Genomic DNA, 24,329 nt, shown 5'->3' with positions numbered 1-24,329 from the left:
CCTGTGCTGCCCGTTTTGGTCCCTGTTGTCCATACAGCGTGATTTAAATTTACCTCAGTTAAAGTTAACTCTAGGTGAAGATTCACGTCTATTTCAAGTACTGGACAGAGCAGATCGAGCCTGTCCCCAACATCATAGGATGCTCCCGGTCAGTGCTGGGGACACAGTGGCTGGCCTGGTACCCTTTTCCCTGTGGCCAGGCTCTGTGGCTCTGGGAACAGCCGTGGTGGGCCCCCCGTGCTATGGCTGGCCTGTACGGCCTCACAGAGACTGCCCAGGCCCCTTGGGGAGCCACGGGCTCTAAGGGAGCCTCTGCTCTCTGCCCTGCAGTTGGTGAACCGGCTGGGCTCCACGCGGGGCGGGGTGGAGCTGTTCACGCAGAGCCCAGCGCTGCAGACCCGAGAGCAGCACCGCATGGGGCAGCTCGCTGCCGTGGAAGGTGAGTACCTCCACTGCCAGTCTTGGCCTGGGCTGGACCCTCCACGTGCCTGGGCAGCGCCAGGTGGGGTGAAACCACCAGCCCTTCTAATCAGAGCACACTTCCTGGATGAGGGGAGGCAAGGACGGAGGCGGGGATTCAGAGGTTGAGGGGCGAGCACTGGTTGCCAGTCCCTGATGGGAGCAGCGTGTGTGTGGGCTGGAGGAAGGTGGGCTGTGAACCCAGAGCCTGGGAAAGGCTGGAGGGGCTGTCCGAGGGGGTGGGTGTGCCCCTCGGCCCTGCTCACCATCCCTGGGGGAATAGCAAGTGCATATAAAGGCCAGAGCTGGGCCTGGAGCAGCCTGCCAGGCAGTGGTCAGAGAGGTCTTACAGGGTGGGTGGCAGGGATGGTAGGAGGGACGGCTGCACAGAAGCAGGCTGCTGGGTCCCCACGCAGCTCCTGGGAGAGGGAGCAGGTGTCAGGGGCCTGATTCCTCCACGCTGAGCGGGGCTGGCTGAGGAAAGAACAGAATGCTGTGCTGTGGCCATCCTGGCCTGGCCTGGGCCAGCCTGGGAGGGGTCTGGGCTGCGGAATGGGCCTCATTCGGGAGCAGTGTGCTCCTGGGCAGGAGGTCAAGGGTGGCAAGACGCTTCATTCCTCACACTTGGCTCCAGGGTCCCAGCTGGGCCCAGCCTGGGGATGGCCGGGATGGCGAGGAGGGCAGTTGGTGTCTGTTCTGGGCCTGTTCAATCCAGAGAGCAGCCTTCCAGGGTTTGCAAGGCAGGCGGCAGCCCCAGGGAGAGTTTCTCCCAGTCTGAACTGCCTCGACAGGAAGGGGCTGCCGGGACAGATGTTGCGTCTCACATCCTCAGGGGCATGCGAGCAGATGCACCAAAAACCTGGTGGAGCTGCAGCTCTCACAGTAGGATGGGCTGGGATATGTGTCCTCCCAAGTCCTGAAAGCTGGCTTCTCTTATGCCTTGAGCTACCGGATCCAGTCCCTCCCAACCTGGGGGCCTACTGTCTGTCTGGACCCTCACAGAGTCGGCCACCTGGCGCCAGGAGCTCAGCCTTGGGGCCTTTGATGCCCTCTAGGGCCCTCACAGAGACCCGTGCTTCCCTCGTGGGCAGGGGTCCGGTTCCTCAAACCCCAAAGGGCACCGGTCGGAGGCCCCCGTGGCATCTGCTGTCACCTCTGTCGTACCGTGTGGCATCTTATGTCGGGCGTAGCAGGGCTCAGCACACCCTCTCGGCCGGTGCAAGCACGTCCTACCGAGCTGTTCACTGTCGCGAAGGGTCTCTGTTGAGGTCCCGCGGAGGCAGGGTGCAGAGGAGGGGTGGCGCATCTGTGCTGGACATGGCCTTCGTGCCTCCCGGGGAGAGGCCAGTCTTCACAGACCCTGGAGCTGGAGCCCGCCGCCTCCTGCTTCCTAACCCCACCCTGCCGCTTCCTCATTAACCCGGGGGCTCTGCGGCCAGAGTGGGCCCTGGCCGGCCCTGTGGGGTAGGGCGCTGCCCTCTCGCTTGTGAAGCTGCGCAGGGCCAGGAGCCCCGCTTCGCACGGCTGCACCCCTTCCCTAGTCGCCAGCACTCCCTGGAGCCCAGCGCCCATCTGGCGGCAGGTCAGGTCAGGAACAAAGGTGCCAGGATTGTAGGAGCCCGCAGGTGCCCTGGCCGCCACCCCTAAAAGCAGCAGAAGGAGGCCCCTGTCAGGGAGGATGAGGGAAGGAGCCCTGGATCTCTCCCTGTTCTGGACACAGGGTTTGGCTTACAGGCCACAAGTTGGTGCTTTCTAGACCCAAATTAGTCTAAACACGCAGGGCATTTTGGCTGGATTCCATTCTCTCCCTCCTCTCTCCAGGAGACAGCTTGCACAAGCACACACAGGCACACACATGCACACACACACACACACAGTAAATGTGGCTCCCAAGTGCCATACAGATGCAACTAGGACATTTAATTCACGTTCATTTAATTGGAGACGAGTTTAAAACACTCAGAGTCATCTCGGGGAAGTTCTTTTTCCAGGTGGCCCAACAACAGAGCAGACAGTCCCCCAGGCCAGGGTCTAGGAGGCTGTGTGCCCTAGGCCATACCACTTGACTTTTTGAGCCTCCCCCCAGCTTTCCCCACAGGATGGTGAGAGGGACTGTTGAGATGTATGGTAGCTGGTGGGCTGCCTGCTATCCAGCCGGGCAAGGCTGGGAGGGGCATCTCTGTGCCAAGCCTGACCCCGTCCAGAAGCTACAGTGGTAGAGGCCTCAAGAAGGTGGGGAGGGGGTGCTGCCAGTTGCTGGATGAGTCCCGTCCTGTCTCTGGGACATGGGTCCCCTATCAGCAAAATGGGAACCACAGGCTTTATCCTGGTGGCTCCAGGGAGGAGGAAAGCTAGGCAAATCAAGAGACAGTTGAGTTTCTGAGTGCTCCTATGGGAAGACCTAGGTTTCCCTGCACACTCAGAGCTCAGGACCCTGCTCAAGCATCCTCAGGTTGCTCCCGGAAGGACTTCTGTGGCCTCATGCCACAGAACTCAGATGTGCTACCTCTAGGACTCCAGAGTCATTCTGCCCCGGAGAGACACCCTTTGGCCTTCGGAATTTTTTTGTGAAATAGGCACCGGCCATCCCGGTCCCAGTTTGGCTGCCAGCCACAGGCCGTTCCTTTCCCCTCTCTAGGCCACGGTTTCTATGAAAAGCAGAACTCCAGGCCTGACAAACTCACAGGGCTCCCTGGGCACATGGGCTGAAGGAAAAGCTTGGATTTCTGTGTGGGCAGCCTAGACAGCCTTACTCCCCTTGAAGCTCCTGCAAGACCCTCAAGAGGGACAGGGGTTCTTCCCTCACGTGGGACACGTTGTGATCACAACACCTCACTCCCCAGCCACTCGAGGCAGACACTGTCACCTCCATTTCAAAGGGAGGACCTGGGGCTCTGAGCTGAGACATCCCTCCCAGGGGCACACAGGCAGGCAGGGTGTGGGTCCGGTGCCCCAGGCTGAGCGGGCTGCTGCACTGCCACTCAGATAGCTCGGCCCCCAGGCACGGGCTGATCTGTAACCCTCGCTATTCCGACTGTTTTCTTTGTAGTCACTGAGCAGGAGACTAAGGTCCCCAAGAAAACCGTCATCATGTAAGTGCAGGCGTGTTCCTAACCCTCCTCCTGACTGCCGTGCTCCCTGCATGACCACTAACCTCCCCGGGCGTTGCCAGGGTAGCCTGGCCCCCTGCTTGTCTGCCTGCCTGCCCACCTGGCCTTTGTTCACCACGCAGACTGCCAGCACCTTGCAGATACTCCCAGGGCATTCACCTCCCCCTGGGACCTTGGCTGCTTTCGTACTTCAAGGCTGTCTCTTCCTGGGTCTGAGTACCCTCTCCATGGTCGTGTTGCCTCAGCAGGTAGACTGACTCTGTATACATCACAGTGGCTCACCCAGGGCTTGGACCCAGCATCATACAAGTTAGTCATACACGTCAGGGGAGCAGGGACTGAAAGCTGCTTCCCCTAGTGCGTTAGAGGCAGAATGCTACCCTAGGATACCCTGGGGCATTGTCCAACGGAACTTTCTGTGGTGATGGAAATAATCTATACCTACACAGCCCACTATAGCAGCCACTAGCTGTGTGTGGCTGTTGGGCATCTGTCTGGTGTGACTGAAGAACTAGATTTTTAAACTTATTTAATTTTCAGTAATTTGAATTTAATTAAAATAGCATAAGCATAGTGAACAGCACAGCTCTAGGGCCCTTAGAGGTCTCCAAACCCAGCCCTCACACTAGGAAGATGGGGAAACTGAGGTTCAGGAAATAGAGGAGTCTTGCTGAGGGTGGCTCGTGATTGGAAGCCAGCCGAAAACTCATGTCCTTGGCGCCACACCTGCTGTCCTATTCTCCACCCTTCAGTGCCTTCACGGCTGAGGAAAAGCCACTAGGTGAACCCACAGAAAGCAGGATTGGTTTTGACCTGGATAATCTGGAAGGACTTCCAGTAGGAGATGTGTGAAGTGGATGGGTAGACGAGCTTGCCAAAGCCAGGAGGCAAGAAAAGACTATGATTTCCTAAAGCCAGGTGACTGGGAGGCTCCAGGATGGGGAACCTCTTAATCCCCCCCAGGCAGAAAACCTCCTGTAGGGGCCTGCAGCTGCTGATGTTGCTGGAGAATCCCATCTTCAGACATTTGATAAGCTCCTGGGTTAACCCTTCCGTGACTTTCTCCCTTCTCCCCCAGAGCAGACTGCCACCTCACTATAGATGGGGCTGCCTGGGCCAGACGTCAGTCCCATCCCTGGAGGCATGCAGCCACGCCGGAGCTTTACACCGATCAGCCCTACATTTCATCTTTGAGGGGCGCATTGTCATCTGCATTTTGTGGAAGACAAAATGAAGGAGCAGAGATGGGGCCAGGCAGCCCCACGGGGGAGGCGTTAGGGTGGACTCATGCTTATGGGAGGATGGACTAAGTAACTCACACGGCATCCTGAAGTCTAGTCTATTCCAGGCTTAGGGAGGTAGCAACCCTCACCCTGCAAGGAAGAGTATACCCCTTCATCTTGAGGAATGGAGAGAGGCAACTGCCTGGCACATCCCCCCAAGGGCACACCACACAATGAGGGGCTCTGGGGAGCCAAGAGGGAAGGAAACAGGGCTGGGAGAGAGACCCTGGTCACCTGGCAGCCTCAAGTACTGTGCCAGTGGCCTCAGAGCAGGACGCCTACATGCTTTCATGGGGGCAGCAGTGAGCGAGCATGGGGGTGCATTTAGGAGGAGTGACCCAGCTGTCCAGTTCCACTGGACTCACCGTCTTGCCTCAGCAAATCAGGCACTGTGAGACCAGAAGATGTTCCCCTGATGTTCAGGCAGTCTCTGACCCAGGGACAAGCCTGGTGCCAGTGAGCCTTATGTGAAGCAGGAGGGCAGGCCTGTGGCCCTGAGTAGGCCATGTCTCCATGCCTCAGCTTCCCCATCAGTTAAGGGGGGCATGGCATTTCCCCTTTATCAGATGAGGGCCAGAGGGGGCAGGATCTGTGACTGCTCTGTACCCCAAAGTGTGGCTACACCTTTCTGGGCCTATGCCTGAGAGGAACCGCTCCCAGATGGAGCTGTGAGTGAGACAGAGGCAAAGCTGAACAAGAGAGAGACAAAGTCCTAGTCACTGCATGCAGCTGGTGACAGCACTGAGTTGTCACCATATGCACACCAGGCCCCTCTGCCTGAGCCCAAGAGGAAATGCAGGTCCTGGGGCCCGGGAGAGCTCTGTCTTACTCAGGGGCTGTGTGTTACTAGGTGCGTTCCTGCTCCCTGCCTATTACTCATTGCACCCTCAGTCCCCAGCAAGGTCAGGGGCACCAGTTGGCAAAGGAGGGCCTGAGCTGACTGGTGGACTTCTGACTCTTGGCTCTGGGCAAGTTTTGAGCCCTTTTCAGCCTTGTCTGCACCAGTAAAAGGGGGTCAGACCCATCCCCCAGAATTGTTGCAAGATCCCTGGCCATTGCCCCATGCACACGCACCTGCAAATGGACTTGAGTTCTGTCTCCTCTTCCCCTTCCATCCTCCTCCTGTTTTGGGAAATGGAGCCCAGGAAGGAGACAGACTTGTCTGAGGTCACACAGCCCATGATGGCCAAGCCATGCCCAGAGACAGGTGTCCTTGCCGGGCCTCACACCCCCAGGCCGAGAGGCCAGGGGCACAGGCCACACAGGTCAAGACTTCCTCCTGCACCTGCACCTGTGGCATCAGCTGTCCAGCTTGTCCCTAACCAAGAATCACTGAGGGGCCAGCCCTCTGAGGGTTTCCCTAATCCCCACCATCCTCCTGCCATGATACAAAGCACAGAGCACTGGTGGGATCGACAGGGAGGGCTGTGTGGCTTGTCCCTGCACCCCTGTCCGTTAGCTCTGTAAGGACGGCTGGTATCTCCAAGATGAGACAGCCATTAACAAGGAGGGGAGATTGGCACGTGACATTGCAAGCGCGTCTGGGGTTTGGAGGTACCTGTGTGATATAGCATGGGCCTCCCCTGATGCCTCAGCTCTCGTTTTGAGATCTGTACACCAGAGCCTGAGGTTGGCCAGGTGAGACTCTGTGCTTTGTTTCTTTGGTTCTCTGGATGGGGATCTGGAGATAGGGCTCAAGTGCATGTGTAGGAGTTTGTTTATGCAATTTCACCACTTGCTTGCTTGTACACTAACTGACCTCTCTCGCTGGCCCCTGAATGTGCTGATGGCAAGGGCGTGGGGTGAGGCTGTGGGTCTCTGTGCCCATCTCCTCTCGGCCCTCTCCCCACAGAGAGGAGACCATTACCACTGTGGTGAAGAGCCCCCGTGGCCGACGCCAGTCCCCCAGCAAGTCTCCCTCTCGCTCCTGTCACCCTGCCAGCCTGCCCAAGGCAGGCCTGTTGGCCCCTGAGCCGCTGCACTCGCCAGGGGCCAGCCAACCCTGCAGGCCCGAGGCCGACCCAGGCTGGAGGCCCACTGTGCCCACTCTGTACGTGACGGAGCCCGAGGCCCATGTGTCAGCCCTGCCTGGGGGCGCTGGGCCCCAGCCCAAATGGGTGGAGGTCGAGGAGACCATTGAAGTCCGGGTGAAGAAGACGGGGTCGAGGGGCGCACCTCTGGCCAGAGAGACGCCTGGCAGCTCGGAGGGGCTACTTTTCACGCTGCCTGGCAGGATGCCTGGAGAAGACCCCAATACGAACAACTCCAACAACAAGGTGTTGACCCAGGAGCCCCCCGCCACAGTCAGTGTTGGCGAGCCCCTAGTCTTCCATGTGAAAGCAGGGCCAGAGACCCCTGAGCTGTCCCCTCCCTGGGCTGCTGAAGCAGAGGCCCCCCTGGAGGAGGAGGAAAGGGGTACCTACCAGATAGAAGAGTCCCTGGATCCCGATGGTCTTCAGGGCCGTGACCCCAAGATCCTCACACACAACGGCCGTGCACTCACCCTGGCTGACCTGGAAGATTATGTACCCCAGGAGGGGGAGACCTTCGGCTGCAGTGGCCCCATGCCCAGTGCCTCTGATGACCCTCCCTGCGAAATCTCAGTGCTTCAGAGAGAGATCAGCGAGCCCACCGTGGGGCAGCCCATCCTGCTCAACGTGGGGCGCCCACCAGGTTCCCGAGCCTCCCCCGACTTACTCACCCGCGTGTCCAGGCCCCGGGAGGCGTTTCCATCAGGGCCGCAGGGCCTTGGCCCTACAGGCATCTCCTTCTGCTTTCGGGAGGCCCGGGCTGGAGGTACCACGTCCCGGAAGCCATCCTTCTGCACTCAGGTTCAGCGCTCTGGGGACAGTGGCCAGAGCAGCTTCAAAACGGAGGTTTCCACCCAGACAGTCAGCTTTGGGACAGTAGGGGAGACTGTCACCCTGCACATTTCCCCGGAAGGGGACATGGACCCCAGCCCCTCCCAGGGCTGAGGCTAAGACCACTGGGGGCTGGGTGGCTGGGGTTGAGACGAATGACTCTTGGGGCTGGGACACCCCTGAGTAAGCCACCGTGGTTGCATCAGGCAGCAGAAAGAGCGAAGTGGCCCTGGGGCCTAGGACCCTGCCTGACACCTGCATCAGCTCAGCTCACAGCTGCCCTGGGTTTTCAACTCAGGAGAGAATCCCAAAGCTGGCACCCCTCGGACGTGTGTGCTCTGACCCTCCCCTGGCTCTCCAACAACTCAGGACTCAAGCCTGCCCTCCCCTCCCGCCCTGGGTGCTTCCTACCTCACAGGACTTGGTCTTCAGCTGAGGACATTGCATGTATCTGTGATCTCAGGGTACATGGAGGCTGCTCTGAGAGCACAGGCCGGAGTGACTTGAAGTCTGCGGCTCTGGGTTTGGGGCTCCAGACACAGGGAAGGCACTCGGGCATCTTTCCTGCTCCATTCGTGAGGCAGTGGCTGCCACGTGGGCCCTGTCTGCCCCAGCTTAGGCCCCAGTCCCAGCGGCCAGGCCCAGCACAGCCCTGCCTCTCCCCCACACTGGGGGTTCCAGGCTCCCACTCAGTGGGGGGGCTTCCCCCAAGCCACATCTTACCCATGGACATTTTTCTTGGCCTCCAGGAGCCCTGTGTGGGGCCCAGCTCTACAGACCCTCCTAGGCCTTCTCGACAGGGTGGACCAGGGTCTGTGCGTGGGAGGCAGCCCCGTCAGTCGACCCTGGTGATGACAATAAACCGTTCTTTGCGTCGCCTTTGCTCTGCTCTTTTTTGCTTCTCCACCTGGTGACTGGCAACTCGGGAGGGGGGGGCCTCCCAGCCTGGCCCTGTAGGCTGCCTGGTAGCCAGCCCAGCCTTTTCCATCGGCAGCCCTGGGTGGGCACCCAGCATGATCCTGTGGGCCCTGGCTAGTCCGGGGGTCCTGGGTGGAGGTGTGATTGTTCACCTGTCCAGCTTGCTCACACGTGGGCTGTGGGGCTGGTGACAGGTGCGCACAGTGTGTCTGGGGCAGCGCATAGGGGTTGCTCCCGCTCTGCTGGGGGTCGAGCAGGCCTTCCTGCCTCCTGTGGAGCCGGGTCCTTTGTCAGGACAGACGTGGGGGTATGATGTGTCGGGGTCCTGGTGACCTCCTTGGGATGGGGGAGGACAGGATGGTTCCCCCAATGCCTTAGAGGGCAAACAGATGGCAGCCTGCCCAGTTGCCTGTTCAGCCTGGTGGGCCAAGGATACAGAAGATCAACAGGAGGGAGGCTCTGGGGCAGGGGAGAGGTCTGTAAAGGGGGACCTTCCAGAAATGGAGAGGTGGGTATCTCTGAATGGCCGCACAAGGGCCGGCAGCCAGGTGGAGGAAGGAGCTGCACTGGGGGCTGAGGGCAGGAAGCCGAGACACAGGAGGGTCTGAAGGTTCCCTTGGGGAGTTAGTGGGCAGCCGGGGCAGGGACCAGGTGAGGGTATAGTGGTCTGCGTCAGGCCAGCCTGCAGGCAGAAGAGAGACAGCTGCCGCGTCCGGGACAGGGGCTGCCCTGGGAGGGCAGGGATGCAGCCCACCCTCGGAGGATCTCTTGGCTCTTGGTTTGGCATCAGGCTGTCCCTAGCTTTCCTAGACCGTGGGGCTGGGACCACCTGAGCCTAGGTGACCTACTACCCTAGGATCCAGAGTGGGCTGCAGGGCAAGGCCAGCCCCGGGATGGAGGTACGGGACTAGCTGAGTCGGAGGGGCCACCCAAAGGGAAGGGTGGGTGTCCAGGCCCAGCGGCCCCTAAAGGAACCGACATTGTCGTGAGGGCGTCTGGGTGACACCCTGGGGTTGGACCAGTCCTGAGCTTGCTGCCTAGAGTGCCATCTCCCCGGTTACAGTTTCTGGACCCCTTCTTCTCTCTGGGGCCTCCACCTTCGGCACTTCCTGAACCCAAAGGGTGGCTGGAGCAGGAGGGTGGGAAGGGTGGCTTGGGGTTGGCTCCTCTGGGCGGTATCCCACTCCCCGGGCCCAGGCCAACCTTCACTCCTGTGCATTGACCCGCCTCTCCTCCAGATGCTGCCTTCCCACCCCCAGCTGCCCTGGAGCAAGGGGACAAGGAGAGCCTGTCCATCCAGAGGACACTGGTGTGCCCTGAGTCTCCGGGACCCGCCGCAGGGGAACAGGGACCCACCACAGGGGAGCATACCCGTCCTGGCCCCAGACCTGGGGAGCCACCTGAACTCCAGGAGGCCGGCCCGAAGCCCCCAGGCACAGAGGCTGGGGATGCGTCCAGTGAGGCCTGGCAGCAGGCTGAAGGCAAAGTACCACCTGCTTCTGGGCCCCCCCACCCCCACCCCTAACCTCCCCTCCATTCTGACACCACCCTTGGTTACTTTGGGTGCCCATCCCATGGGGGTGAACTGGCAGAGCCTGGGGACCCCCAACATTCTGATGGGGGCCCTGGACAAGGCCCACCCCTCCTTCAGCCTGTGAAACTAGATGGGGGGATGGGTTCTGGGAGGTCCTTCCCGCCCTGGGCATGTCTGTCCCAGGAGCCAGAGGCCTCCTGTGGTCAGCCCTCAGCAGACAGCTTGGGTACCCTGTGCTCCCTGGGAAGGTGAGGAGGAACGAGGAAGAGGAGGAGAGGGGACAGAGGGAGTGAGAGGAGGATGAGGGGAAGGTTGTGGGGAGGAGGAATGTGAGGATGGGGAGAAGGAGAGTGAGGAGGGGAGAGATCAGGGAAAGAGGGGGAGAAGGGCAGTGGGTAGAGGAAGGGGAATGGGAGAGGGAGGAGGAGAAGGAGAGGGACCAGGAAGAGGAGGAGGAGGAGGAAGAGGAGGGTGAAGAAGGGGAGGAAGAGGAGGGGGAGGAGGAGGCCAGTAGGAAGGAGCAGTACGGCAGCAGTGCCCCAGGTAGACCAGACGCACCCACCCCCCACCCAGGATGTGCTGTGGGGCGCCTCCTCCCAGTCCTGGGGGCTGAGCTGCACATGCGTAGCTGGAGCTCTAGGTTTGTGGTCAAGGACCCTGTGCTCTTGCAGCTCGTGCTCTGCCTGTCCTCCCCTCCTCTGGGCCCTGGAGGTTGGCGCAGAGGCTTGTCTCCAGCCCTGTCCCAGGCTCTGTCTCACTGGACCCCTTACCTCCCGCCAGGCGAACCCCAGAAGGTGCCGCAACCTCTCTCCCATGAGGGCCTGGAGCAGAGCTCTCGGGCACGTGCTGAGGTCCAGGAACGCATGGTGCCCATCCGGTAAACTCCCCAGCTCACTGGGGGATGAGGGGACATCCTGGGGGCAGGGTGGGGCACGGGAACAGGAGAGTAAGGGGTGGGATCACAGCACCCCTGCACTCTCCTAACCAGTGCCACCCTAAGCCCAAGGGTAGGGCAGGGAGTAGAGGCCACTCTTGGGGCAAGGGAAGTGGGGGAGTTCCCTTCTCACCCAAGGCTGGGGTGTACATCCCTCCCAAAGGGTCTGCTACAGTGCTCTGAGTGGGGGTTGGGCAAGACCCTCGTCTTAGCGTGAGGTTCTGCCTCCCATGCCCCAGAAGCGGAAGGGTGGGGCAGACAGCTAACTCCACTCCATGGGCCTAGGATGGAGGGCGCTGCCTGGCCTGGGGCAGGTGCGACAGAGCTCTGGGACATCCACAGCCATGTGTTCACAGAGACCACGCACAGGACATATGTGTACCAGGCCAGCGACACGTCTGCCACAAGTAGGTGGGGGCCCGGCAGGTTACGTGTGTGCCCGCCACGCCCTGGGCTAGGGGGACATTTATTTGGAGGGGCCTGCAAAGCCACACGGCACGTCCCAGCCTTCCTGTGGCCAGGGCCCCTGCGGCCCCTCTCCCTGTGTCCTCTCAGAAGGCATCGCTGGGAGGGGAGAGGCAGGCAGCCGTGACCTTTTCCCCGCTCAGAGTTAGCATATTCCGTGTGGTCTGCCCTCAGAGAGCTGAGGCTGGAGCAGGAGAGACAGGGGTTCGACTGAAGGAAGCACTTCTGGACCATCGGGGCCTGGGGGGCGTCAGGATGGGGTCACCTTCACTTGGGAGGCAGGTGGGCTCCTTTACCCTGGGCTGTATCTCGGGGCTCCCCTGCTCACATAGGGCACCAGGACACACCTGGGGCTGTTGCCACCCCACCTGGGTCTGGGTCTCTGTGAATGTAGGCCGGGGATCAGAGATTTCAACGCAGAACAGGCTGTGGTGGGACACAGCCTGGCTCCTTCCCACCAGCTCCTTCCCCTCCCCCAGGGCCCCCATCCATGCAGGTCACCATTGAAGATGTGCAGGCCCAGAGGGGTAGCATGGCACAGTTCCAGGCAGTCATTGAGGGCAGCCCGCAGCCCACGGTGACCTGGTACAAGGTAGGGACAGGCCTGGGGTGGGGGCCTGCCTGTGGGAGGGGGAGTGTGTGAACCCCCCCTGGAGTGGGCACAGCACTCACTGAAGGTCACGCCGGGCCGTGGTGCTGGGGTCCCCCAGGGTGGGCTGATGGCCCCCCTGCCCTCCTGTGTCTCCAGGACGGTGCCCAGCTGGGGGACGGCCCCCGGCTCAGCCAGCAGCAGGAAGGGACCACGTACTCCCTGGTGCTGAGGGACGTGGCGCGGAGTGATGCTGGTGTCTACACGTGCCTGGCCCACAACGCTGGCGGCCAGGTGCTGTGCAAGGCAGAGCTGCTGGTCCATGGGGGTGAGTGGGGGACCCCCTTCCCAGGCCCCGTCTTGGCTCCATGCAGGGGTGCGGGGCCGTGGGTGTGGGGGCCCCATGAGCTCCCACAGGCTCGGGCACAGGGAGCTGCCCTGGCGGACACTGTAAAGTTGGGAGGCAGAGGGACGGGGTGGTCATCTTTGCTCACAACTACAGCTTCTCCTCCCTGGCTACAGGGGACAGTGAGCAAAGCTCTAGGAGGAAACTGCACTCCTTCTATGAGGTCAAGGAGGAAATTGGAAGGTATTCCCCCGCCCGCATCCCAGCCCCAGGAGCCTCACTGGCTGGAGCCCTACCCCCTAAGACCCTTATCCTCAGCCCCCCAGAGTGTCTGTCCAGGAGCTCCCAGACCTCACATCTGCAGTCCCCACCTCAGTGCTCACTGAAGCCACCCTCCTCTCCTCCCCGCTGATCCCCATCCCCGCCGAGTACCAGCCTCCTCCAGCCCTCACCCTCTGGAGCCTCTGCCTCCTGCCAGCCTCTTTCCAGAGTCCCCACCTGCAGAGTCCCCACTGCCCTCCCCCGCCCCGGGAATTCAGCCCCTGTAGTACCCGCTCCCCATGCCCTGCTCTCCTGGGAGCCCCAACATGCTGTCCCCTGCTCCCAGGGGTGTGTTCGGCTTCGTGAAGAGGGTGCAGCACAAGGGCAACCAGATGTCCTGCGCCGCCAAGTTCATCCCCCTGCGGAGCAGGACGCGTGCCCAGGCTTATCGGGAACGGGACGTCCTCGCGGGGCTGAGCCACCCGCTGGTCACTGCGCTGCTGGACCAGTTTGAGACCCGAAAGACCCTGATCCTCATCCTGGAGCTGTATCCCATCTCACGCCCAGGGTGCAAGGCGGTGGGGGGAGGGGGACGCGCCCCAGGCAGACGGGGGTCCGGGGGGCTGCGTGGGGCATGTGGTTCTGCTGGCCCCAGGCCTAGCTGCACACGGGGGCAGCCCATAACGCTGGCGTTTTGATGCTTTGTGACCACCCCCCAAACACACACACACACACACAGCACAGACCTCATAGCTCCCAGTCCCTTGGGCCAGGAATTTGGGCAGGGCTGCGTCCAGAAGGTCCAGGACGTGCTCCGTGGGCTCCTCCTGCTCTCCGCGTTGCCTTTCCAGCAGGAGGTGTGGGCTTCTTACCTGGCTGCTGCAGGCCCCAAGCACGGACGGTCCTTCGGGTGCCTACCCGTGCTCCAGGGAGGGGCGCACGCCCTACCCCACCCATCTGCCTCTTGCGGCCCTGCTGAAGGTCTCTGGATGTCGTGTGTGCTCACCACACCCCACCTCCCCAGGCAGCGTCCCCTGCGGGAGGGGGGCGCGTGGGCTCTGTGCGGAGGGGAGAGGATACCTCCACTTCCGCTCTGCTGCTGCCCGCCGGCCTCAGCCCCTCTCCTGGGGGCACCTTGTGCCTCCCGTCCTCCCTAAGTGTGAGCACCAGCCTCCCCAGCATAGCCCCCCACCCCCACCCCGAGATAAGACTCCCCCCAGGTGGTGTGAGGCTATGAGGGTTCCAGACCCTAGAGCTTTCCTTGACAGAGTCCCAGGTGCTCTTCGGAGGAGCTGCTGGACCGCCTGTTCAAGAAGAGCGTGGTGACAGAGGCCGAGGTGACTGTGCTGCCTGGGCCGCCCACCCGGCTGCAGGGCTGCATGCACGCCTGCCCAGGCCTCCTGCCCCTCAGACCAGCTCCCCAGCACAGCGCTCTCCACCTCAGAGACCTTCTAGGGTATTCCAGGGCCTCACGGGGTGTTGCAGCTCCTGTGGGCTCTCAAAGCCCTCCCGGGCCCTGGACTCACTGGTTCCCCATCCCAGACTCACTGAGCTAGCTGGTCAGCCCTCGCCTGCTCCCCCAGGCCCCTCCTGCATTGCTCAGGTTGCTCCACACACCCAAACCCGCCCCACCTTGGGGCCCAGAGGAGTCCCCCAGCTACAGGAGTCTGTGAGGCTTTGCATGTCACCTGCCCTGTGGGACCACCATCCCAGGCTCAGGTCTGGGGGGACGTGGAGGCACTGTAGGTGGGAGCAGGCAGGGGAGTAGGTGGAAAGGGTGCTCGAGGCTGGCTGTTTCACCTGAGCGCCAGCCTTTGCTGCAGGTCAAGGTCTACATCCAGCAGCTGGTAGAGGGGCTGCACTACCTGCACAGCCAAGGCATCCTCCACCTGGACATAAAGGTGCGTGGCTCCCCGGTGCCCGCAGAGCCCATTGTGGGGCAGGTGGGAGCCTGGGCCCTGTAGGCTGAGAGGGTGCAGGCCCAACACCTCCAAATGCCCTGTTAGGATTTCCTCACCTCTGGGGACAGGGAGCTCACTCCCTTATGACAGCCCCTTCCGGGGGGGTGCAGCTCTGATGGGGCAGACGCTGTCCCCAGATGGCACTGAAACCTGCCCCCAGGGCTGCCCACTGCCCCGTGCTGGCCTCACCGTCACTGTGGGGCAGCCCCTCAAGGACCCTTGAGCGTCCTCCCCAGGCCCGGCAGCCCTGCGAGTCACTTCCTTAGGGGGCGGCCTCACCCAGGCCCGACTCTGCCCGGCAGCCCCCCAACATCCTCATGGTGCATCCTGCTCGGGAAGACATTAAAATCTGCGATTTTGGCTTTGCCCAAAAAATCACCCCGACTGAGCCTCAGTACAGCAAGTACGGCTCCCCTGAGTTTGTGGCCCCTGAGATCATCGAGCAGACCCCCGTGAGCGAGGCCTCCGACGTCTGGTGAGTGGGTGGCGGGTGGGGTTGGCGGGTCCACCCACCTGCTCTCTGCCTCCCCCTCCTCCCCCGTGGGCCAGGTCTGGGGTGACTCACGGCTGTGGTTTTGTTCCTGCAGGGCCATGGGGGTCATCTCCTACCTCAGGTGAGCAGACCCCTGCCCCTGCCAGCTGGTCTCCTCCAAAGCCAGCCCAGACCCCGCCTCAGCAGGCCCACGGGAAGCTGTTGAACTGCTGGCTGCTCCTCAGAGCGGAGACCCGAGACCCAAAGGGCAGCTATCTTGGGAACGTGCAAGTCAGCCAGCTCTGATGAGGCGTTTCTGCCAAGTGCTTTTCACACGCACCCTGTCACAGACGAGCTCCGCAGGGTCACGGGGCAGAGCACTGAGCTGTTTTCCTAAAGGGCCCGGGTAATTTGTCCAGAGGCCCCTTATAACCATCATTGCTGCCCTGAGGATGCTGGTGGTGTAAACTGAGCCTGGATTTCCTCTACAGGTGCAGCCCCGATCCCTCCATCTCAGGCTAAGGCCAGGTGTCCACTCGAGACTGACCCTTGATCTCTGCCCCAGGCTGAGTCTGGATCCCTACCCCAGGCCGACCCTTGAGCCCTACCCCAGGCCAAGCTTGGATCCTCACCCCAGCCTGAGACCAGATACCCACTCCAGGCTTAGCCTGGATCTCTGGGCAAATCTGAGACACCTGCTGGGATTCTCAGGGCTAGATGAGCGTGGTATTAAGAGGCAACTCCAGTCAGGGCTGGGGGCCCCCAGCCACCGCCATCCCCATGGGACCCAACACTCCCTGGCCTGCCAACCTGCCTCCCGTGGACCCGGAAATTCAGGTCACGCCTGAAGGCTAGTCATGTCTCTGCTTTCAGCCTGACCTGTTCATCCCCATTTGCTGGCGAGAGTGACCGAGCAACCCTTCTGAACGTCCTGGAAGGGCGGGTGTCCTGGAGTAGCCCTATGGCCAGCCATCTCAGTGAGGATGCCCAGGACTTTATCAAGGCGGCCCTGCAGAAGGCCGCGGAGTGAGTACACGTGGCCTTGCCTCTGCCTGAGGTCCTCATGCTTGCCCCCGTGGCCAGCGGACCACTTAGTCTGACCCCGGCCTTCCTCTCCCCTCAGGGCCCGGCCCAGTGCCGCCAAGTGCCTTGCTCACCCCTGGTTCCTGGTAAGTAGGCTGAATGCGGCTGGCCTGGCTCACAGGGAGGGAAACTGAGGCCGGGAGGAATGGGGCCCTGCCTGGGCCACAGGGTGCACCAGGATGTCCCCGCCACATGGCTCTCTCACCTGGTCTCCCCCAGAAGTCTGTGCCTGCGGAGGAGGCCCACTTCATCAACACCAAGCAGCTGAAGTTCCTCCTGGCCCGCAGCCGCTGGCAGGTGAGCTGTGCTGCCTTGTGGAGGGGGTGGAGGGTGAGGCGCGGAAGGGGTGGGAGGCCAGAGAGGGAAATGAGGCCCAGAGGGCTGGCTGTGCGCCCCTTCTGGGTCTGGGAGAGCAGGGACGTGGGCCTGCACATCCTTCACTTCAAGCCTTGGCTCCCTGAGCCACGGGGTGAGGCGGGGCAGCAGGCAGCATCCCTGCCGAGATGGGGACAAAATGACAGAGCCCCAGGGGCCACGTCTTTTAATGCCCGCCGTTTCCTGAGCACCCCCTGGGCCCACCAAGAGCTGGCAAGGCAGCGGACACCCAGCTGACGACTCCCTGTCCTCCGTGCCCCCAGCGCTCCCTGATGAGCTACAAGTCCATCCTGGTGATGCGCTCCATCCCAGAGCTGCTGCAGGGCCCGCCCGACAGCCCGTCCCTCGGGGTGGCCCGCCACCTGCGCGGTGACGCCAGCGCCTCCTCCAGCAGCTCTGCCTCCTCCGACAATGAGCTGGCACCGTTCCCCCGGGCAAAGTCGCTGCCACCCTCCCCGGTGACCCACTCCCCTCTGCTGCACCCGCGGGGCTTCCTGCGGCCTTCGGCCAGCCTGCCCGAGGAGGCCGAGGCCTGCCCACCTGCTGCAGCCTCGCCTCTGCCTGCGTCACCCCAGGGCGCAGAGCCGCCAGCTGCCCCGGGCTCTGTGCCGCGGGAGAGTGTCATCCGAAGCCTGTTCTACCAGCAGGTGGGAGAGGGCCCAGAGCTAGGCGGCCTGTCCGCAGGCAGCAGGCGGCACCCCGCCCGCCGGCGGCACCTGCTCAAGGGTGGCTACTTCTCGGGCGCCCTGCCCGGCCTTCGAGAGCCACTGCTGGAGCACCGTGCGCGGGAGGAGGCGGCTGCCAGGGAGGAGCACGCCACCCTGATGGCCAAAGCACCCTCCTTTGAGAGCGCCCTGCAGGTGCCCCGTGCAAGCACCCGTGAGGCCTCTGGCTTCAGCCGCTCCCTGGACCTTGACTTGCCGAACACTGGCAGCCCCTCTGCCGAGGCCTGCAGCAAGGGGCAGTGTCCCACTCAGGCCCCTTCAAGCCTTCCGGGGGCCCAAGGAAAGAGCATGCCTGGAGGGGATGCACGTGCCAGGGAGAAGGAGCACCTAGAGGGATCCCTGCAGGGCCTGAGATTCCTTCCATCCACTGGCGGTGATGGGTGCTCCACTCAGCAAGAGGACGCACTCCAGGACAGCTGCGGAGGGCAGGCTGCCCCTTTCTTTCAACCCCAGAGGAGTCCTGCCCCCCAGGACTGTGGCCCCCCTGCTGCTTTTGCACCACAACCTCCTGGCCCCTTCCCTCCAGGGCACTGCACAGAGGCCCTGTTGACATCCCCGAGCCCTTTCTCCTCAGGAGAGCCGCAGGCCTCCCTCTCCCCAGCCCAAACAAGCCCCCAGTCAGAATCTGAGAGGGGGCCGAAGGACATCCCTCTCGCCGGGAGGCCTGGTCCACTCGGACCCCCAGAGCCAGCTTCCCATATGGGCACAGAGCCTGGCCCCTCCCTGGACACCGAAGGCCTGGCCCAGGAGACAGAGGACCTGTCCCCGCCTTCGCCCACCCCACAGAGGCCTCAGGAGCAGGCGACCACACGGAAGTTCTCCCTGGGATGCCGTGGGGGCTTTGCGGGGGTGGCGGGCTACGGCACCTTTGCCTTTGGTGGGGACGCTGGTGGCATGCTGGGGCAGGGCCCCCTGTGGGCCAAGATGACCTGGGCTACCTCTCAGTCCTCGGAGGAGCAGGATGAGGCAGAGGCCGAGAGCCCAGCGCCCCAGGCCAGCACAGTGCCTCCACCCGAGGGTGGCGGGGCCCTCCCGCAGGCCTCCCCGGAGGTGAGCGTGTGGGAAGACACGGGTGGGGGCTCTCAGGTGTCGCTTGTACAGATCCGGGACCTGTCCAGGGACCCGGAGGCTGACACTGTGTCCCTGGACATCTCGGAGGTGGATCCTGCTTACCTCAATCTGTCTGACCTGTACGACATCAAATACCTGCCATTTGAGTTCATGATCTTCCGGAAGGTCCCCAAGCCCGTGAGGCCAGAGCGGCCACCCTCCCCTGAGTCTGAGGCTGGGGAGGAGCTGGCTGAGCTCCCAGAGGCCACGTGGCCCTGGCCAGGCGTGCTGGGCCTGCCCGCCAGCCTGGAGATCACAGAGGAGCCAGAGGACATGGAGGCCCTGCTCGGGGAGGCTGCTGGTGGCAGGAAGCGCAAGTGGTCACCCTCTTCTAGCAATCTCTTCCACTTCCCCGGGAGGCGCTCACTGCTGGAGGAACCCACGGAGCTGGGGCTGCGCCGGAGGGTGAGGGCCTCGGTGGCCCACATCTCCCGCCTCCTGAGGGGCAAGCCTGAAGGTTACTCCCCGCCCCTGCCCCGCCCCACCCCGGGACTGGGCACATCGTGCTTCCCACTTTGGGGCTCCCTGCCCAAAAAGACAGCTTAGGAGCTCGCCTGAGGGATGCAGGAAGCCCCCCATCCTATGCTCCCCTCCCCTGTCCTGGTGCTGCCCTCACCTCCTGGGATACAGTGGGTTGTTTTGGAGGTCACCTTTGTGGGCTTGATCCACACCCACCCATGTGTATCTGAGGCCCAGTTGTAATGCAACTGCAGTTACACCCCTGCAGAAACAGGAACCAGACCAGCCCTCCCTGAGCCCTGAGCCCTGGGCCCTCAGCCAGGCTTCCCCAGGCACCTGTGGGCCCTGAACTGCTGGCCTTAACTGCCCGTGGTGCCCCTGCCCAGGATGGGCTGATGCTGCTGGGGTAGGGAGTGGGGGGTTCCCTCTGCAGCAGATTTAGCTCGCTTCCAAATAAGACCCCCTGGGATCTGGGCTTTTCTGCCACGTGGGAATCCTGCAGTTGGCCGTGGGTGGCCCCACAGCCTTCCTCCCGTGCTGCCAGAGGAGCCAGGGCCCTAAGGTGTGACCTCCCACGGCCACTTCCTTACTGCAGGTCTGGAGAAGGAGGGCCCCCCCAGGAAGAAGGCAGGCCTAGCTTCCTTTCGCCTATCAGGCCTGAAGAGCAGGGACCGAGGTGGGTACACTGCCCAGGGGCTGGGCCCCCACTGCAGCCCAAGGGACCTTGCTGTGGGGAAGGGGAGCCCTGCTGAGACAGTGCAGGGCGGGGGAAGCTCACACCCATGGGGGCTCGAGTACACACAGGGGGCCTCTGGCGCCCCAGTGTCAGGGCCCAGCAGTCCTGGAAGCCTTCCTGGAGTAGGTGCTGGTGTTGGAGCTGAGCTGGGTGGGGCTGGGGCTCATTTCCTGTATCCCCACGGCGGGGTCCAGGCCTTGCTCTCAGGCTTAGGGTCACCTCTGAAAGCTCACCCCAGCTCCCTCCCCCAGCACCATCGTTCCTAAGGGAGCTCTCGGACGAGACGGTGGTCCTGGGCCAGTCTGTGACTCTGGCCTGCCAGGTATCAGCCCAGCCAGCTGCACAGGCCACCTGGAGTAAAGGTAAAGAGCTCTCTTGAGGCTGAGGGGCAGGGGGGCAGGGGGCGCTCCTTTAGGGCATCGCTCTCATTGTACAGAGGGATACTGAGGCTCCGAGAGGAGGTGGGCCTGGGTGTGACCACGAGGCCGGGCCCCGTTGGGAGCTTATCGCGAGGCCCACTCTGTCCTGCTGCAGACGGGGCTCCTCTCGAGAGCAGCAGCCGCCTCCTCATCTCCTCCACGCTCAAGAACTTCCAGCTTCTGACCATCCTGGTGGTGACCGCCGAGGACCTGGGCGTGTACACCTGCAGCGTGCGCAACGCGCTGGGGACCGCGGCCACCACAGCCATCCTCCGGAAGGCAGGTGGGCAGGCTGTGCAGGGCCCAGGGGATGTGATGCTCACCACGCAGGCATCCACATCCTGGCGCTACCAGGGCCTGAAGAGGCCACAGAAGGCTCTGCAGACTGGGACTCCCAGGAGGGGACCCAGGATGCAGGGTGACACAGCTGGCCAGGCCCTCTCCCTGACACCTCTTGGAGCTCCTCTCCCTGCATTTCCTATGGTACCTCCCTCCCTGTCTCTCCAGCAAATGCAGGAGAGGGCTGCTTCCTATTTTGTATCTCTATTACAGTCAAACCATGCTCCCAAAACACAGTGCTGGGGTGTGTTTCTGGGGGAATCAGGACAGAGACTGCAAGCCTAGCTCTCAGACCTCTGGCCTGATCCCCAACGGGCACCAACCCCCACATGCCCTGCACCACAGCCCAGCACAGCAGAGGCCCCTCTGAATAGAGCCTGGGGTTGGTGGGCGGCTGTGAGCAGAGGCCATTCCATAGGGCTTCTGGGTGGGCATCAGTGGGAGGGGAGCCTGGCAGGGTTGGGCAGGGCAGACACCTCCCGAGGCCCCTTGAAGGAGAGGCACTGGGCCCCTCCTACCAGTCAGCATTGGAAGGGACGTCTGAATGAACCAGCCCAGGTGAGGGTGGGCTCGGGGGCCTGGCAGCAGGGTGCAAGAGGACAAGGCCGGGCTGGCTGGGGCTCAGAGCTTCATTAGAGAGCTCCTGGGAGCCCAGCTCAGATTGCTGACTGTGGGCCCTGCAGAGCGCCCCTCTTGCTCCCCACGCCCGGACATCGGGGAGGTGTATGCGGATGGGGTGCTGCTGGTCTGGAAGCCTGTGGAGTCATATGGTCCTGTGACCTATATCGTGCAGTGCTGCCTGGAAGGTAGGGGGCCACTCCTGGATCCTCACCTCCTGGGGGGCCCTAGGGTCGCTGTGGGGGGCCTTGGGGAAGTGCTTGGCTGCTCTGTGCCCTGGGGCGGCCTGCTTGGGCCTCTCCACCCTGACATGGAGTGGGGAGGCCTTGGGCTGCCTCTCACCCGCTCCTGTGTGGCCCAGGTGGCAGCTGGAGCACGCTGGCCTCGGACATCTTTGACTGCTGCTACCTCACTGGCAAGCTTTCTCGGGGCGGGGTGTATACCTTCCGGACGGCCTGTGTCAGTAAGGCGGGCATGGGCCCCTACAGCAGCCCCTCGGAGCAGGTCCTCCTGGGAGGACCCAGCCACCTGGGTGAGGCATCCTGCAGGCCTCTTTGGGATGTGCCCTGCCGCTTCAGTGAGTCACACACTCACTTGGGATGGTTTGTTCTGCCTGCTAGGCCACCCACCCACCGATGGCCTGAGGAATGAGAGGTCAGAGTGTTTGGGGGTTCAAAGAGGGCCCCCCTGTCAGGCTGCCTGGGAAGGGGTGGTGGGAGAAGAGGTTGAGGGAGATGGGGCTGCCGGGGTGCCCTCCACCAGTCATCAGCTTCTCCTTCCCACAGCCTCTGAAGAGGAGAGCGGCGCCTCAGGGCCAGCCCAGCCTCTCCCCAGCACGCAGACCTTCTCCTTCCAGACACAGATCAGAAGGTGCGGGGCCTCTGGAGAGGGCACGTGGCAGCGTCGTGGCCTCCTCCACCCCACTAGCTCTTCACACTCCCACCCCAGCCTCTCTCCTCTTTGATCACTTCCGCCCACATTTGCCTCAGAGCCTCTGCCACCCCCTGCTGGACCTCCCCGCTGGGCTTGCGTCTGTGAGACTGGGAAGGAGAGTGGGGTCCGGCCTGGGCCACCAGGCGGGAGGGCTCCTCGCCAGCCTGGCCCATGCTTCCTCCCCAGGGGCCGCTTCAGCGTGGTGCGGCAGTGCCGGGAGAAGGCCAGTGGACGCATGCTGGCTGCCAAGATCGTGCCCTACCACCCTGAGAACAGGACTGCCGTGCTGCGGGAATACGAGGCCCTCAAGGGCTTGCGCCACCCTCACCTGGCACAGCTGCAGGCTGCCTACCTCAGCCCCCGGCACCTGGTCCTCATCTTGGAGCTGTGCTCTGGGCCTGAGCTGCTCCCCTGTCTGGCCGAAAGGTGAGGGGGAGCCTGACCTCCCTGCTGGCCGCCTGGCCCCGCCTCCACCAGCCAGCCAACCAAGGTGGCACAACAGAGCTGGGGCTTCCCTCCTAAGCCCGCAGGGAAAGCTGGTACTTCCCTGTGGCCCCTCCGCCGTGGACAGAACCTGGGCGCCCTCCCTATGTGCCTCCTAACTGGCCCTCTGCCCCCAGGTCCACCTACTCGGAATCGGAGGTGAAGGACTATCTGTGGCAGGTGCTGAGTGCCACCCAGTACCTGCACGCCCAGGGTGTCCTGCATCTAGACCTCAGGTCGGAGAACATGATTGTCACAGAGTACAACCTGCTGAAGGTCATCGACTTGGGAAATGCCCAGAGCTTGGCCCAGGAGAGGGTCCCGCCCTCAGAGAGGTTCAAGGACTACGTGGAGACCATGGGTGTGCAGGGTGCAGATCTGGGGGAGGGGGTGTGCCAGGAGCAAGCCCCTCCCCCAGTCCTGTCTCCCTCCCCTCCCCACTGCAGACACCCAACCCCTCACCCGTGACCCCCACCCATGCCGTCCCCAGCTCCAGAGCTCCTAGAGGGCCAGGGTGCCGTGGTGCAGACCGACATCTGGGCCATAGGCGTTACGGCCTTCATTATGTGAGTCTCCACGTGCCCTGTGGGGTGGGGGGGGGCTGGCTGGAAGGGCAGGCCTGGGGTCCAGTGAGGGTAATCCCAGGTCCCTGTGACTGCCATCCATTGTGGGTAACCTCAGTCACATGGCCCCCACCCACTCAGGTTGAGCGCTGAGTACCCGGTGAGCAACGAGGGAAGCCGAGACCTGCAGAAAGGCCTGCGCAAAGGGCTCACCCAGCTGAGCCGCTGCTATGCGGGGCTGTCGGGGGGCGCTGTGGCCTTCCTCCGCAGCACCCTGTGCGCCCACCCCTGGTAGGCACCTCCACCCACTCTGCCTGGCCCATCCCCCTGTGCCCTGCCCCGCCCACCGCGGGCGGGAGCACGGCTGACACCACCCTCCTGCGTGCTCCAGGGGCCGGCCTTGCGCGTCCAGCTGCCTGCAGTGCCCGTGGCTGACGGAGGAGGGCCCAGCCAGCTCCCAGCCCGCGGCGGTGACCTTCCCCACTGAACGTCTGCGCGCCTTCGTGCGGGAGCGCGAGAAGAGGCGGGCGCTGCTGTACAAAAAACACAACCTGGCCCAGGTGCGCTGAACGCCTGGTCCTGCTCCTGTGGGGCCGCACCTCTCAGGCTTTCAGGACTCCCTGCATGTGCGTACGCACATCAATAAAAAGCAGAACCGGAAGAGGTGTCCTCTGTTTCATTATTTTGTTTTGGGGAGGGGTGAGGGCCCTGCCACCTTCCTGGTGTCTGGGGGAGGGCAAAACTGCCCCTCTGTGTCCTGGGCTTTGTGCGCGCAGAAACTTCATCAGGACCGAGAGCCCTCTGAACCAGTCCAGTGTGGAGGCAGCTCCGTACTCTTGCGGTCGTGTGCGTTTCTGCTGGGTCAGTGCTGCTTCAGATGTGGATACCTGCCCAGGGAGCTTGTCGGGAAATCTGCGGGCATGTATCAAGGATTCCGCCTTGTTCCACCACAGCACCATTCCTGGTTGGGGGGTTGGAGGGGCTTCAGGCTGGAGCTCATGGACAGCAGACACTACCCTCTTGGTTCTCAGTGAGTCTCATGGACCTGGTGACTGAGACTTGCTGGTGAATCCAGCACTACTCACTTTCCCCATCTCCTGATGATGGTTTCCGCACACTGGACATCCATCCCTTAGATCTTACTTGAACCCAGGACTCTTCATCTAAAACCCCAACATCTCCTAAAGCGAACTGAACCCCTCCCCCCCACTAACTTTCCCTCCCTCCTGCTGTGCAAGCTCAGTCAAGACATGGCCATTCAACCAATCCTTAAACCCAGCAGCCTGGGCCCTG

The 24,329-nt window shown here is 62.7% G+C and overlaps 1 protein-coding gene across 1 annotated transcript in view; it reads left to right on the top strand.

The window, feature by feature from the left end:
- The window catches only part of OBSCN (obscurin, cytoskeletal calmodulin and titin-interacting RhoGEF), a 188,951-nt gene extending 165,261 nt beyond the window's left edge, over positions 1 to 23,690 (top strand). Inside the window, 29 exon segments of the mRNA XM_057708594.1 lie at positions 331 to 439; positions 2,471 to 2,473; positions 9,891 to 10,088; positions 10,946 to 11,042; positions 11,385 to 11,495; positions 11,588 to 11,598; positions 12,044 to 12,156; positions 12,313 to 12,481; positions 12,676 to 12,742; positions 13,107 to 13,307; positions 14,037 to 14,097; positions 14,584 to 14,661; positions 15,024 to 15,196; positions 15,309 to 15,335; positions 16,067 to 16,219; positions 16,317 to 16,362; positions 16,496 to 16,573; positions 16,915 to 18,943; positions 19,541 to 19,621; positions 19,933 to 20,043; positions 20,216 to 20,383; positions 21,123 to 21,245; positions 21,419 to 21,589; positions 21,843 to 21,927; positions 22,177 to 22,416; positions 22,611 to 22,834; positions 22,964 to 23,039; positions 23,178 to 23,327; positions 23,428 to 23,690. Coding sequence (XP_057564577.1) covers positions 331 to 439; positions 2,471 to 2,473; positions 9,891 to 10,088; positions 10,946 to 11,042; positions 11,385 to 11,495; positions 11,588 to 11,598; positions 12,044 to 12,156; positions 12,313 to 12,481; positions 12,676 to 12,742; positions 13,107 to 13,307; positions 14,037 to 14,097; positions 14,584 to 14,661; positions 15,024 to 15,196; positions 15,309 to 15,335; positions 16,067 to 16,219; positions 16,317 to 16,362; positions 16,496 to 16,573; positions 16,915 to 18,943; positions 19,541 to 19,621; positions 19,933 to 20,043; positions 20,216 to 20,383; positions 21,123 to 21,245; positions 21,419 to 21,589; positions 21,843 to 21,927; positions 22,177 to 22,416; positions 22,611 to 22,834; positions 22,964 to 23,039; positions 23,178 to 23,327; positions 23,428 to 23,605 — 5,331 coding nt within the window. The 3' untranslated portion in view covers positions 23,606 to 23,690.
- The last annotated feature ends 639 nt before the right edge of the window (positions 23,691 to 24,329 follow it).

This window comes from Hippopotamus amphibius, chromosome 15 (genome assembly GCF_030028045.1).
Source record: "Hippopotamus amphibius kiboko isolate mHipAmp2 chromosome 15, mHipAmp2.hap2, whole genome shotgun sequence".
Taxonomy (NCBI): Eukaryota; Metazoa; Chordata; class Mammalia; order Artiodactyla; family Hippopotamidae; genus Hippopotamus; species Hippopotamus amphibius.
This window is presented reverse-complemented; position numbering and strand designations above follow the sequence as displayed.